Source organism: Helicoverpa zea, chromosome 13, assembly GCF_022581195.2.
Source record: "Helicoverpa zea isolate HzStark_Cry1AcR chromosome 13, ilHelZeax1.1, whole genome shotgun sequence".
Taxonomy (NCBI): Eukaryota; Metazoa; Arthropoda; class Insecta; order Lepidoptera; family Noctuidae; genus Helicoverpa; species Helicoverpa zea.
The window spans coordinates 6,983,249-6,998,342 of NC_061464.1; the positions used below are offsets into that span (position 1 = coordinate 6,983,249).

Sequence of the window (15,094 nt, forward strand, 5' to 3'; positions counted from 1 at the left end):
TTTTATTGCGCATTTTTAATCGTGTGCTAATTATTTGCATGAAAATTAGCTACATAACATTTCACAATCTATACATATAATAAAACGATAGGAAAGTCAAAACTGTACATTGAATATTTTTTTTTAAAGAACACTTGGGGGGTGATCCATAATCGATTCTGAACCCAAATATGTAGTTTTTAGATTTTTTGTCTGTATGTCTGTTTATCTGTTTGTCTGTATGTTTGTCCCGGATAAACTCAAAAAGTACTGCGTGGATTTAAATCAAATTTTGCATGACTATTACCTGGGGGCCGGTTCAACACATAGGCTATATATTATCACGCTATCACCCACGGGGGATGAGCAATGAACGATTAAATGAACGAAATTGGAAAATTAGAAATTCTATTTGCCCACGCAGACGAAGTCGCGGGCAACAGCTAGCTGCAAATAAAATGACAAACTATCCATCGCTTTACTAGTTTACTTTAACAACTTAAATATATTTTTTGAAAGTTGCAGACCCCTTTTGACAGCATTCATATTAAGATCCATATCAATGAACTTACTCATACCTCTGCCCCTTTCGCCTGCCATCAATCGCTCCACCGATTTCATTGAGTTCAACATAGCAACGCCCTCTGCCGTCAACAATCGTCGCTTTATTGCAAGGATATCCTCTTTACAAGCTTTTTGATTGAGCGAATTGCTCACTTCATTGCTCAGATTGAGCCATCCTGGTATCGTTGGAGTTTGATTTGTTTGTAATTTGGTTTATGTTTCTTGGGTTTGTATAATGGAATTTTATTGACTGCGTTTCTATTATACGTATCGTAAGCATGCAGAGGTTTTATTAAGAAAAAAGGATAGCTAAGCAATTGCTATTAAAACTCGTCTGTCTGTTGCAATTTCACACCAGAACTACCAAACTGATTTGAATGAGGATTTTATCCGCGAGCTAGTTTCCTCGGGACGCGGATGGAACCGCGGTAAACAGCTGATAAGCAATGCAGCTTCAAAACGGTTTCAAATCACGAAACACATGAAGTTATTTCCAAAATCTCCAATTTCACTTTCATTGCATCTCCTTTAACAAAATCAGACTACTTTCTCACCACACAAAATAAAATCTATCACGCTTAAACCATTGCCCTCAATTCGTCTTCCATGCCAAACCATCAATCTACTTAGAATTCTTCGTCAAGTCTCCAAAAATCCGTTACGTGATATTTACAACATGCTTATCAAAACTTTACTATAGCGGTGTTGTAATCGCTTTCTCTAGCTATTGATCAACCATGGAGTATGGGAAACCATGCATTAGTATGCATGGTGTTGACACCCATGCACGTGAGCCCCATGAGCACTTATTAAGTACGCATTATCATTTATTTTATATCGTTTTATGTGGATTATTTATTATAGATGCGGATTAAATAAAAAAAAGAAAGAATGGGATGGTCAAATACAAAACCAACTAACTCTGAGCGACTGACAATTGTAAATGCAAAAACGAAGAAAGAAATTTATTAAACAAGGTGATTAATCAAAAAACTTTGACATACTAATTCCCACAGGGTTTCATACTTAAGCAATCATAAAAGAAAATCAAATAGATGTCACACCATTAGGAAACGTTTACTTGAAGCCCATAACTTTCGTGAAATGTTACTAGAGCGGATTTGACGACCTTAATGATAGTTTAATCGTGTTTATTACAATGGTTTTGGATAAATAGATTACTCGATATTTGTATGCACTTGGTGTGCTATCGAGGCGTCGATGCCACCGACGCGGGCGCGACTATTGGTTTCCGCTAGGAAATTGACACTGGTCACGACGTGATTTGTATTACAAATCGAAATTAGATCTAACTAAAAATCACCTCAAAAAGCGAAATATTTGATTCTGATGCTAACAATAATAATGATAATGAAGACAGAAATAAAGCACCAATTATGAATGAAGAAGACACATTCCAAGATATAATTATCTATAAACCTTATGACAAAGGGCTGATTTCCGCGAAATCAATGATTAATCGCTTTATTAGCATGAAATAAAATCGTAATGATCCGCTAAGTAGTGATTATGATAATGCCAAGCTATTGTTTATTGTACCTGTCGATGTAGAGGATATTTTATCGAGAGACATAAACGTCGATATAAATATTACTAGCAGTGTCTTTGATACGACGGAAATCACTATTGAAGTGCCCATTTCATTTGCGTAGAATGGTGGTTATAGGCGTAACTAGACTTGTGAAGGTGCCATTTCTTTAGTAGGAAATTGCAATAGATTGAATATATGAATATGACTTACCAAAGTATTGAGATCAGCATTGATATCTTCCATATGATTAGCAGGTCCATTGTGCTGTCCAGATACTGATGCCAGAATCCTTTTCCTATGTCCAGCCTTCTGTATTTCCAGTACAGCAGTCAGTTCTACTTCCCAAATTCTTTTCACTCTATCCATATCTACATACAAATGTTTTCTAAAAGTATCACTATATTGCTCTAAGTTAATATTTCTTAGCCATTCTTCTACAGATTCGTTTTGGCTTTTACTTATATTGTTATTGTTATGATTATTGCTTATTTCAGTTATTTTAAGAGGTAATTGTTTAGCTGATTCTAGTATTTTTTGTCTATCGTGTTCTTCTATACCCATTTCTCGGAGGTCGTTTTCGTCTAGGATACCGTTCTGGAACAAATGTTTATTTTAAGTGATTGATTCGTTAAAATCTAATATTTCATCCTCTCCTTTTCCAACTTTTAATGATTTTATAAACTTTATATTAAAACTTACCACAAAATCGATATCATCATAGCCACTTTCTAAGAACAACGTCTCATAATCATGCAGTCCCATGCCAGACAACCAAAGTCCAAGATTTGAGGCCACAGATGGACTCAGACTGGACTCGGAGCAACTCAGACCAAGTCTTGAAGTGAACTCCTGTTCTAGTTCTGACACAAATACGGATTCCCTCACGAGCTTGCTGCCAAACGATGCCATTATTTCTGAGATCTTTGCCCATTCCTCCTGAGGACAAAGAAAAAATATAAAGTAACAAGAAAACATCCATTAAGAAAGAGAGAGAAAAGAAGAACACTTTATATTCAGGGGTACTTGGAAATACTAAAAATAGAAGTGACCTTACTGATTAAACTGTTTATAGATAACAATCTTAATTATAAGTAGTAATTATTAGATACGAAAGAGGTTATTGACTCTACTATAGCTATACATATTTAGTTGCTAAGATGTAGTGTTGCGTAGGTAACATATATTATTATGATACATGAAATTGTATGTATACGCCGTGATTCTACTTAAATATACCTAATAAGAAGATTCTAGTGTTAATGCCTAATTATAAATGTTTAATACCGTTTGATTAGAATCTAAACACGTGTAGTCAATTAGTCATACACCTAGCTTCATCATCGTTGATACAATCTAAGTTTTTCTCATAAAACTCCCAGGTATTTATGGAAAAAAAACATATATTTTATGTCTAGCGTGAGAATTGGCGTGCAATGGTTGCCTATCAATCTCCATTATAGTGTCAACATTAATCCGGTTTCTACAGGTGTTAGAAGTAGGTTTATTATTTACCGGCCTTTTAATAAAAGTTGTTTCCGAATCATTATTCAGATATTCACAACTTTGTCTAAGAAAATTACTAATTCATTTCGAATAGTTTTAATAGTAAACTTGTGTAATAAAGACAGTAATGCTAGGCGATTATCCGAAAGACACAAATGTGTTCATCGCCTTTCTATTAATTACGAATGTATCACTAAAATGCAGCAGCATCAAAATCGACATAATAACCGCTCGTATTAATTCCAAACATCTAAATCAGTGGTTCCCAAACTTATTTTGTCTACTGCCCACTTTGAGAATAAATATTTTTTTTAGCGCCCCCCATTTTTTCACCTATTTAAAAACCACTATAACTTCAAATTAAATTAATTAATTATTGTGACCTATATAACGGAGAGTTCTAAACGAAACTTTTACTATAACCCGCAACTTGAAACCTGAGCGCAGGTAGGTAACATACCGCGGCGCTTAGGTCTCAAGTTGACTCTTACAGTGGCGGCGTAGCATCGGGTGGCAACCGGGGCGGACTACCTATTGAGCACTTTTGCTTTTTGCCTCATAAAGAAACCGGAGACAGATCACTGCAAACTTTTGAAGCGCTAGCGAAGCGAGCCCGTAATTTTTGAGTTTTGGGACATAATAGAACCCAAACATGTTTTATAAAAACCAGTCACAAGTGAAAAAGCCGCGAGCGCAGCGAGCGCGAAATTTTTGAGTTTTGGAAGAGTAAAGTACCAAAACAAGTTAAAAAAACCGCGCAAATTGTTTAGTTTTGGGGCACAAAAGTACCTCAACAAGTGTGGAAAAAAAACACTGCAAAGAGAAGAAGCCGCGAGCGCAATTTTTTTGATTTTTGTGACGCAATGATACCTAAAGAAATTAGAAAATAGTCACTGTTAAGTGAAAGGCGCGAGTGCAGCGAGCGCAAAATTTTTTGACTGACTCAAAGGGCGCAGAATAAACCAGAAATGTTGAAAAAACTGTTTTTTTTTTTATAACTTTGAGGAATTAATTTAAGTAAACCGGGAAAAAACATAAATAAACGAGAAAGAGAGGGGTGACAGCCGGACTGGCACCCCTCCAGTGCCGCCTCGACGTCATGCCTTGTTTGCGCATGCACTGTTGTAGTTTTGTTAAAAATTTGAATAATGAAGTGAACCTAGGCTTTGCAGATTAGAATGGCACCCTCAGTGACTTGTCTCTTCTACCCGTGCCATCCTGGTCGTACAACTTGAACTAGCCGACTGATACAGGAATTCACAATTCGGGTTATTTAACAAAAACTTGTTAAAACATGATAGATATCTACGAGTACTAATAACTATCGAAATGCGAAAGTGTGTCTGTTGCCTTTTTATTTGTTTGTTTGTGTCTACTTTAATTACGAAACGGAGCGACTGATTGACATTGACATGATTTTTATTTTTTCTATATTCAGTAAAATAGGACAGATATATGAATTACGTGGAGAGAAATATAGAACCGAGTCTGAGCAATCTTGTAATTCATATTAGTTGATGTTCACAAGTCGTTGTCTAAGAGGCCTCCTAGCTAAATAAAATTACAAATCACCCCCCAGGCCTCTACACAATGCCCCTATTTTCTTTCTGGGTCTCTTACCGCCCCCCTTGAGACCTGCAGCGCCCACAAGGGGGCGTTATCGCCCACTTTGGGAAACATTGAATCTAAATGATACCAAAACACCTTGAAACGAAACGACCGTTTAAACACGCATAAACTAAAGTAACCTGCCATATAAAACTGAAATGGCACTTCAATATTATCAACAAACACAATCATATGAGCTTGGGAGCTTTCTCGTGCAACATCTGCCTCGGGTAACACCTGCCTGCCTTTACAAACCGTGAGTAGATAATTCTACAGAGAGTGCACTTCATACTTCATTTTTCATCGATATTTTGAATTATGTTTGTGTCAATTGTATTGTAAAGGACATCATCACCATTTAGAACTTGGGCTTGACTCAACATTTATTCCTATTCCTTGCCTCTTTGTCTGATACAAATGCCATAATACAAGTGAAACTTGGACTTTATTGTAATCGACATTAATACCAAAATATCACAAAAAATGCATGTTAGAAAACCATTAATCGAATATTGAATGGTTGCAGAGGACTGGTTTATTGAGATTAGATTGGCAGAAAGTCACATTGACATTATAGGGTCACGCCTGTGTCTTCTAATGACTATGGGTGATAAGTGGCTTAAAGGTCAGACGTGTTATGCAGTCAGGTCATTTGCATGATCTCGTTTCACGTTGTTATGTCTCTCTAGTGCTATCACAGATATGTCTGGGTCGACTTTAAATACGAAGCTGAGCACCAGTATTTTACTTGGACTTGCTTATTGTACACCATCAACGAGCCTTAGAGCAACAAGATTAGCTTTAGTACCCACAATTTCTTTTCTAGTGAAAGATTACCCAACTGGAAGCCAGAAAACAAATGAGATTCGAAACCAATGCATAGATCGACGGCGTATAGAGCAGTTTAGTCTTAATCTGCGCATGCAGCTGTACACTTTCCTCTTTCTTCCATAATAATTTTTTTTACACGTATCTAAATCATATCACACCTCTGTGGGATATCTTCTCTTCCCACACGTTATATTATCAAGATGAGCACGTAATGTGACCACGTCTCCTCTAGATGTGGGTACTGAATATCACCCGCATTATTGTCACAGTTTTTGTGACCAGTTTTTGCTCAAACTTTTTTTGTGGGAGCAAGATTAAGTGGGGTGCTTTTAGTATATCATATGTGATACGAGTAGGTATGTTGTCATCGAATCTGCTATGGTAATTAAGGATCATGACGAACTTGAATCTTCGCAGGTGCCTACGCTAAAGTACAATGACCGGTCTTTAAAAAAAAATAGTTGTAGGTACCCTTGCTACTTAAAATGAGATCACAAACGACGAACAAAAAATCGAGTAAAAATTATATTACGAAAAGTTGAAGTGTTTAGAACTACGAAAACTAGATCAGTATCCAATTCTTGTACCTTACTCAATTAAGTACAAAAGTACGTTTAGACTGACCAAAACATTCAAACTACTAAGAATTATAGTAATTAACAGAACTACCACTTTAACCAAGAACTTGACCACATCAAAACAACAGATGCTACCACCATATTCGAGAACCATTAGCCGTCAATTTGCATTTAATCCCCTCAATACCTCCATACAGCTGATCGTGAGTCGCAATAACTACCATAACGTGTCATGTTCAAAAGGATCACCTGTCTTACCACCTGGCTAGTCTTGTCATTAAATGGCGTATTGTCAATTGACACTTATTACCGGCTCGAACAGCTGATGCGGTTTTGTTTGATCGGCAGCAGTTGGCACGTACGCTTGCATGCCACATTCGTTGAGCGTAATTGGGTATTTGGTACTGAGGTATTTAAATGACAGAATTCTATCTTAAGGTCTCGTTCGTGTGAAACATCAGGCTTTATATGGCCCAAATGCATAATAAGTATAGTTCTGAAAACACTAGGCAGTTGTCATCATCTGCCTATGTTGGGGTTGGCACCAATTGCATTTTTATCTAATATTGAATGCAACAATGACAAAGGTCATTCATTAAACTTTTGGAAATGATTAGATTTATTTATTTCTTTCTTAGCGGCAAAAAAATAATGGTATTCTGAAAATGCTCTGAAAAGCTGCCCAAACGAGAACCTGTCTTCAAAACCATGTGAACCGAGAACGACCTTACGTTTAATGTATTCACTGATAAGAAAACACATAAACACAGGAACTGATGTTGAACAAAACGCAGTTTTTCCATTGCTTATCTACGCAACTTGTAGGAATAAATAACGAGGAACATTCAGAGATACACACGTTAGTGCATACTTAAAATGCAAAACGTATATTTAAGTGTATTTTTACAAAACGTTATCACTAGAATTAGCATTTCAAATGATGATTTTTACGACCGTGCTACGTCTAAGTTATCATCTTTTCATTGAGCTCATATAAGTGGCCTTGAACAAAAATGGGTTTTAATTAGTAAAATAGCACTTAATTATTCTTATCTGTTTAATGTCAATGCTTCGTTAGTAAAATGTCAATGATCTAACATTTTTGGCCTTTGAGAAAAATTTCAATGTTACTAGCCGCTGCAGTATTTTATTAATTTCAATGTTACTATCAGCAATCAGCTGCAGTATTTCATGTTTTAGGGTCGAAGTTTAAAAGATATAAGTATGCAAACATTGATCATTCAATAATTATTATTGATGCTGCGTCACAATTTACCTCCATACTTTTATCATTGTGTAGCTAAAGAGTTTGTTTGTATATAGGGCTGCCATCTCGAATTTCGCCAAACCCGGACAAAGATTAAAAAAAACCCGGACATTTGACGTAAATCGCATTTTTTCCCCGGACGGGTACTCTTACACCGAATGAGGTTAGTGTTTTGTATCATAATGCCGATAAATACGGAAATACAGTTAGGTGCTTTCTTACATGAAAAGTGTCCGGGTTTTCCCCGGACGCTTTTTGAAAACCCGCCCGGACGTCCCCCGGACGGGGTCAAAACGAGGACAAATCCGGGGAAACCCGGACGGATGGCAGCCCTATTTGTATATCTACTTGAACACGCTAATCTTAGTACACAGTAGGAATTATCGCTGATGGAAGCTATTATCTTAAAAAAAATATTAATACACATTCGTTTATTTACTTCACCTACCTAGTAACTATACTAATGGACAACTAATATTTTGCAGGTAGGTTATATTCCGGTAACCACTATAAGAATGAAAGACGCGCGGGCGCAACATGAACTCCTAGACATGAACAAAACTCCAAACTTACTTAAACAAACAAAAACGGTTTTAAATACATTTAAAATAAATGAAACATCTGCAGTTACCAACCGCCAAAACCCATGAACCGTGACAGACAACCATACGATTTGGCATAACAATGGGTTTTTTGAAATACACTGACGTACCTAACAAAGGCAGGAAATAAGGAAATTGTCTTTGACTAAACACCTGTGGTTCAACGTACTTAATATTGTTTAGCATTTTACTTTGACGGTTCAAGTGCAATTTTAATACATTTAATGCAGTCTTGGTTAGTGCACAGGATAAAGACTCAAATTTTTCCGTTGTAATATTGGTCTTAAACAACAGTGCATGAAAAGAACTTCCATATTTTAACCGACTTCAAATAAGAGGATTCTCAATTTGAACTGTGTGTATGTTTGTACGCGATTATCTCACGTATGGATTAACCAATTTTGATGCGGTTTTCGGCATAGTAGATATTTGTAAAACTTCGGAGGAGGTGGTTTATTAGTTGAAGTCATTTTTTTGTAAAAAGTTTTTTTTTTTTTAAATTTTATAAGCCTTTAAGAGCATCCAAGGAGTTAATTTAAATAAATTGATTCAAAATTACACAATCCAATATTAAACAGGTGATAAAAGATAAATATTAAAAGAGTACGTTTTCAAAACTAAAAATACATCTCTTTTACATACGAATGTTAACACGCGTGATTTCATAATGATGTAATTTAATTTGACCCGCAGAGATCTGACCTCAAAGTTAATTAATTCTATTTAAGTTAATATTACTACTTATATAGGAAATAGTCAATATGCGCAATAACCAAACCAATATGCAGTCACGGTAGAAACATAATTTCTAGAAATGTTGTAATTTCTAAGCGAAAAGTTATAACCGTCCGATGAGTATTGAATACAAATGATTTTTAATTAAAATTAAGTACCTTTTGGGTCCCGTTTTAGCAATTATTTGTAAACAGTTATTTAAGAAACTTATTGTAAGACTACCACGAACGATTAACGTATGTAATGTTCTGTGGTTAAAAGTCCGATTATGTTAATAAGTTACAAGAAGTTTTTACAACATCATCGACCATAATATAATTATGATTACTGATCACCAATGTTCATACTGATGTTAGCAGAACTTAGTAATATAATAAATATTATCGATCATAAAGACCGGTTCTTTTTTATCTTCTTATAAATCAGTGTGGATATCCTCATACACGAGTATTATGAAGACTAATACCTCATGGTAAATTTATTGTGTCTTGTCACGCATAGAATTCTACTGCTGGATATTAAAATAACGTAGCATAGGTATATACAGTTATACGTAATATTCAGTTGTATCGTCTCGTAATTGTGATTTTCGATATTTGATTCATTCGTGGAACCTTAGAACTAGATCAATATAAGTAAGGGCAAGCTCAAATCCCTTTTTTAAATATTCTTAAAAAAGCTCCCTGACCCTAATTAAGCTTATTGGATTTTATCTACGAAAAAATATTAAGTTTTGGTCTTACCTGCTCATCAAATGGACTAAGTATAGAGAGCGATTTGTCCCCACTCTGCGTCGAGCTGGTAGTATTACTACGTCTCCTAACTTCGTCTTCCACTCCGTTGACGTTCCTCTCCGAAGCCTGTCCATTGCTGCTTAAGTTCGTAGGAGGTGGTGGAGGTGGCTCAGTCGGGGACGCGTCGTATACTGACTTCAGCTTTCTCAACGTTTTGGGTCGTTCTGCTGGCATCGGCCGCAGTCCGATCCCGTCTAGCGTTGTTGTTGAGCCTTTGAAGAGGCCTGGGGACAACGAAAGAGGTTCTGTTAGTTTGCTGAATTAAGATACTGATAATGATGATGCTGAAATAGATCTGAACAGAGATTCTTGTTTTACTAACATAGATTAAAAAAGGGATTTTCATAATGATAGTTCATCAATTCTAGGATAGAAAGACGACAAAGAATAACGCAGCCTACGATTAGGTTTACGTTGACTGCAAAGATGATAGCGAAATTTAGATTATGGGCTGTATTACTAGAGTAAAATTTAACCCCCGGTAGAGGACCTTATTGATAACTTTGTAGCTGTTGCAAAAACTTGCTACAAAGTGAATAAGCTCAATAGAAACAAATATGTAGCATACATTTCCTTGTGACCCACAACACAAAGATTTATGCGATCGAAGAGCAACACGTTTGTGTGTCTGTATGCTTGTGTGTCTGTGTGTCTGTATGCTTGCTAGTGATGTAACAGTTATCAGCCTCACTGTCCCGGGTTACGGGGAGACAGTTATTTGTAATGTATTGATAATAACCTGTCAGGAGACAAAAGCGTTTGCGCAGTTTGCGACACTGGAGTAAAATTGCGAAGACATATTGTAAGTATCTAAATGTGCCTAATAGAATGTTAGATAAAGATACAGTAGGTGGTATAATTAGGATAGGAATGAAAGGCGATTTCAGCTCTCCATAAAAAGCCTTCAAAACTCTAGTAATGAAAAAAAGCTAAAATAGCGTGTATTCCAATAAAACCATAGATTTCAAACGTACATATGTATACATATATCGATGTTTCAAACAACACTTACCAAGGTAAATCTATTGATATCAGCTGAAAATAACCTGATCTAGAAATAGATTTTCCTTCTTTCACTCATACGTTTCACTCATTATAATGATGGTATAAGCGAGTTACCTACAGATTAGTTTTAACATCCTAATTTTATCCTTTACCAAAATACCCTCGATATTTTACCAAGCATTTCGTACCCAATTTCTTTTAAAAGATACACCACAAGGTGATGTATAACACGAATACTCATACCAAGTGTAGTCTATCAATTGCCGGCCTCTAGATAGACCGGTTGTTTTGATAACTAGCTAAGCCTTGGCACCGATATACGGCCGTGTTTTCACTTTTTATTTATACACTTTTTTGTTTGTTATACCACCTATCCTCTGTCAATGGTATGTTATAGAGATAATGGTACTTTTGGGTGTTACATTTAAATTAAGGTATGTTTGAATGGAGTTACATTTAATTTAAGGTATGCTGCATTTAAATGAAGGTTTGGTTTTGTAGTACTTTACTATGTTATTGTTAGGTATAGTGGCCTCTATTTATAAGTGGATTGATAAGTTTGAGTTGATTGATTGATAACTACACAAGTTGCTGTCATGTTCAGGGTCTGACACCAATGTTTTGATTTAGCGTTGCATTATTTTAACGAAGTATCTTGACGTGTATAACTGATTGGATCAGTATAAGAAAATTATTATAAACTCTTTGAAACATACATATATTTATTTAAAACTATTTGCCTGTGAAATACTATTATCTTCTTCTTCCTGCCCTGTTCCAAATTTAGTTCTAAAATAACACACTACAGGTACTAAGCTATTTCAGCACGTACCTAGACTGAAAACAAAGCCCAGTATTTACACTTAATAGAACAATGTAAAATAATCCAGACACTCGATGTTTACCTACGGCCGGCGTATGCGCATGCCATGCAATTCAGGCCAATTTATTCTGAGTGCGGACGCGTGAAAACGATTTTAAGCTTATTATTATAGAGCTTGGTTGCTATGATTTGTTTTAGTTTTACTGTACCTATCATTAGAGTAAAAGTGTTTTGGTATGTTATGGAAGCAATGTTTCGGTATCTTTCTGAGTTGGGAATGAGAAAATATACAAAGTTTTTTTTACGAAAATTACTTAAAAAAACTAAATGCTCTTGGAATTATTTAGACGATCCAAAAAAGTAGCCCAGAGATCTTGGACTGAACCTGTCGCAGGTTTTGGCAATAATCTTATTTATAAAGGAAACATAAAATTATCCAGTCTTTGCTCAGTATAAAAATAATCTGAGTAGGGTACCAAATCGAAAAAAGTTCAATATTCAGGATAATTAATTTCCAAATGATCATCATCATTTACAATCAACCTACGATACGCGTTTTGTGTGGTCCTTGTAAAGGCAAGACCACACAATAGGCTCCAATTATTACTGCCATTAGTTCGAGCTTTACTTACACGTAGACATGTCTGGCCAACTAAAAGGTAGCAAATGAAAGTGACAAGCTCCAGACAATGGGTTCGAAAACAATGCCTATTGTGACCCTTCGAGGCGTCAGTGTGAAACGTGGAGCAGGAAGAAATGGAGGGTTAATGAGCTATCAAAAGTATATGGTTAATACTTAAACGAATGTTCAAATATAAGGATAAATGGTTCGCATAATTTTTTTGATTGCAAAGTGACAAATATCTCCTTTATGGGTTTGCTAATTTGCTCGATTTTCAGGCACCCACATAAACTGCTTCCTGTGCCTGTATCTTAGTTATTTTGTCAAAAATGACATTCCCTCCCCAAACAGATAAAGTATAGTTTTTAGTTTGTGTCTTACGGCCAGTTTCTTCATCAAAAGTAAAAGTCACAGTAATGTCTAAAGTAAAAGTAACGGTCAAATTCGATTTTTCAAGGCTAAAGTGACAGCAAATCTAATAGAAAAAATGAATTTGACCGTTACTTTTACTTTAGACATTACTTTGACATTTACTTTTGATGAAGAAATTGGCTGTTAGGCATATTAGTTAGGACTTAACTTTACTTAAAGTTAGGGCTCGGAACTAAACTTTCGTCTTTTGGAAATTGACTATTGTACATGGTTTCATCAGTCATCACCTGCTTTGCCTTTTCCCAGACGATGACTCATTGTTTCATTAGTATTAACAGTTAAAAATTTATCCGATAGTAATTTCCCAAACATCTCGTAGTTCATAGATGCAAGATGCACACTTCATGTAATATTCCATATCGTGATCTATGCTTAGTTTGATGAACAAGAAGGTTATGTGATTCTAATGTTTTTACATTTTCATGAGAATCAAGGAATGTAAAGTATAAGCCGATTATAATCCCACGCATGTTTTGAACCAGTAGTTTATTGTAATGAGAATGGTGCTTCGATACGACGGCATAATTTATTATTTTCTTTTTATTGGAATACCTGCTTTTAAGAATAATAATAATATCGGTGATCAACGTTACTTCTGGTTTGTTGAAAAACCTATTTTAAATAGTTATAAAAGTAGAACAATCTCTGAGTGCTTTTGTGCTATATTTTTTAACCGACTTTCTAAAAGGAGGAGGTTCTCAACTCGGAAACCTATTTTTGTTTTGTAAACAAAAAAGATAGCAGCATATACCTTTAACTTATGTATGAAGTATACATCAAATTGCACAATACCAAAAAATATTAAAACACTTGTATAAATAACAGACCAAATCTATGCTTGAACAATACATTTTACTTTAAGACTGAACTAATTACTTATGACGAATTCAATGAATGAAAATTTACTACGTTTGTACGGCAAAGTCGGTCAATGCAGTTATTATTAACAAGAGTCACTTAATTATTCATTTGTTTGAAAACCCTCTGTGTGACACATTTTGAATAAAGCATGTTATATTTTATGAAAAGAAAAACAAAATGTAAGATAAACAAAAGGAATCCATTGAGAATGACATCATTGTGACTTTGGTTATTAACTTATTTCTAAACGTCCGAATTCTTTAGAAATTACACATAATCAATTCATAATAATAGTGATACAAACAATTTGACACAACTTTTACTGACAATTTGACAGCTATGAATTAAAATATTATATGAAAATCTCTTCATTTCGTGATAAATTTTTGTCATCATATAGGAACTTAACTTCATATTTTTACCTTTAACTTTACCCTCAACTACCTCTACATAGCTAAAGATATCTCAGATTATGCAAATATCGCAGATGGTTCGAGTATACCTGTTGATAACCAGAATTATACACCTGGGCAAATAAATGAAAAAAATATTTTAGATACATCACGTGATATCGTTTACGAAATTGCAGTGACTCAAGCAAAACTCTACTGCATACAGTACTTTAATATCCTGGTTGCCAATGACTAACGCATTGCACTTTATAAGAAACGTACAGAATCTTTAAAACTATTGAATATTTTTAGAAATAATTGAAAAAGTCTCAATCAACTCACAATTTCCCATGAGTATGGCAATCATTTAACATTCCATTCGACTGCACCGTCGTCATCTCTTCATTAGTCAGATTTATTTTAAGATACACCTCTAACTTCTTTCTAAATACACTATTTATTACACAGTCAACACTAAAAACCACTTCACTATAGGTAATAATCCACTATTTTTAAGTATGGAGTAGTTGTAAGAAATTCGCGATGTATCTGATGATGGAAATGGTCACGATCGTACTGTTAGCCGGTGCTCGAGCAACTGTCGAAGCGACCAAGTGAAACAATATTGATAACACACGACGTCACTTATCGTCAGCACTTTATTAATCTGAATCAATTTGCTCGGAGACAATTGGAGGACAATTGTATAGGATATGGGGGACCTAACTGAGGAATGACTTGAATAACATTAGAACGATATCTATAATAAACTACTGATGATTTATTTCGTTGTAAGTATGACTAATACCGCCACTGTTGACTTTGTGACGTATGGTTTTGTATTGCAAGTATAGGTAAACTTAACGTAGCGTGGGACGCCTTCAGGTAATGCGAAGGCAAATATTTACAAAGGTAATGCATACATCGATGACGAATTAGATTGACT

At 35.2% G+C, this 15,094-nt stretch overlaps 1 protein-coding gene across 1 annotated transcript in view; it reads right to left on the minus strand.

Annotated features, from left to right (window-relative positions):
- The window catches only part of LOC124635755, a 112,225-nt gene that overhangs the window by 8,990 nt on the left and 88,141 nt on the right, over positions 1-15,094 (minus strand). Inside the window, exons 13-15 of the mRNA XM_047171706.1 lie at positions 9,963-10,237; positions 2,795-3,031; positions 2,306-2,689 (exon numbers count right to left, since the gene is read on the minus strand). Of these exons, the coding sequence (XP_047027662.1) occupies positions 2,306-2,689; positions 2,795-3,031; positions 9,963-10,237 (896 nt within the window). The remainder of the gene's footprint in view (positions 1-2,305; positions 2,690-2,794; positions 3,032-9,962; positions 10,238-15,094) is intronic.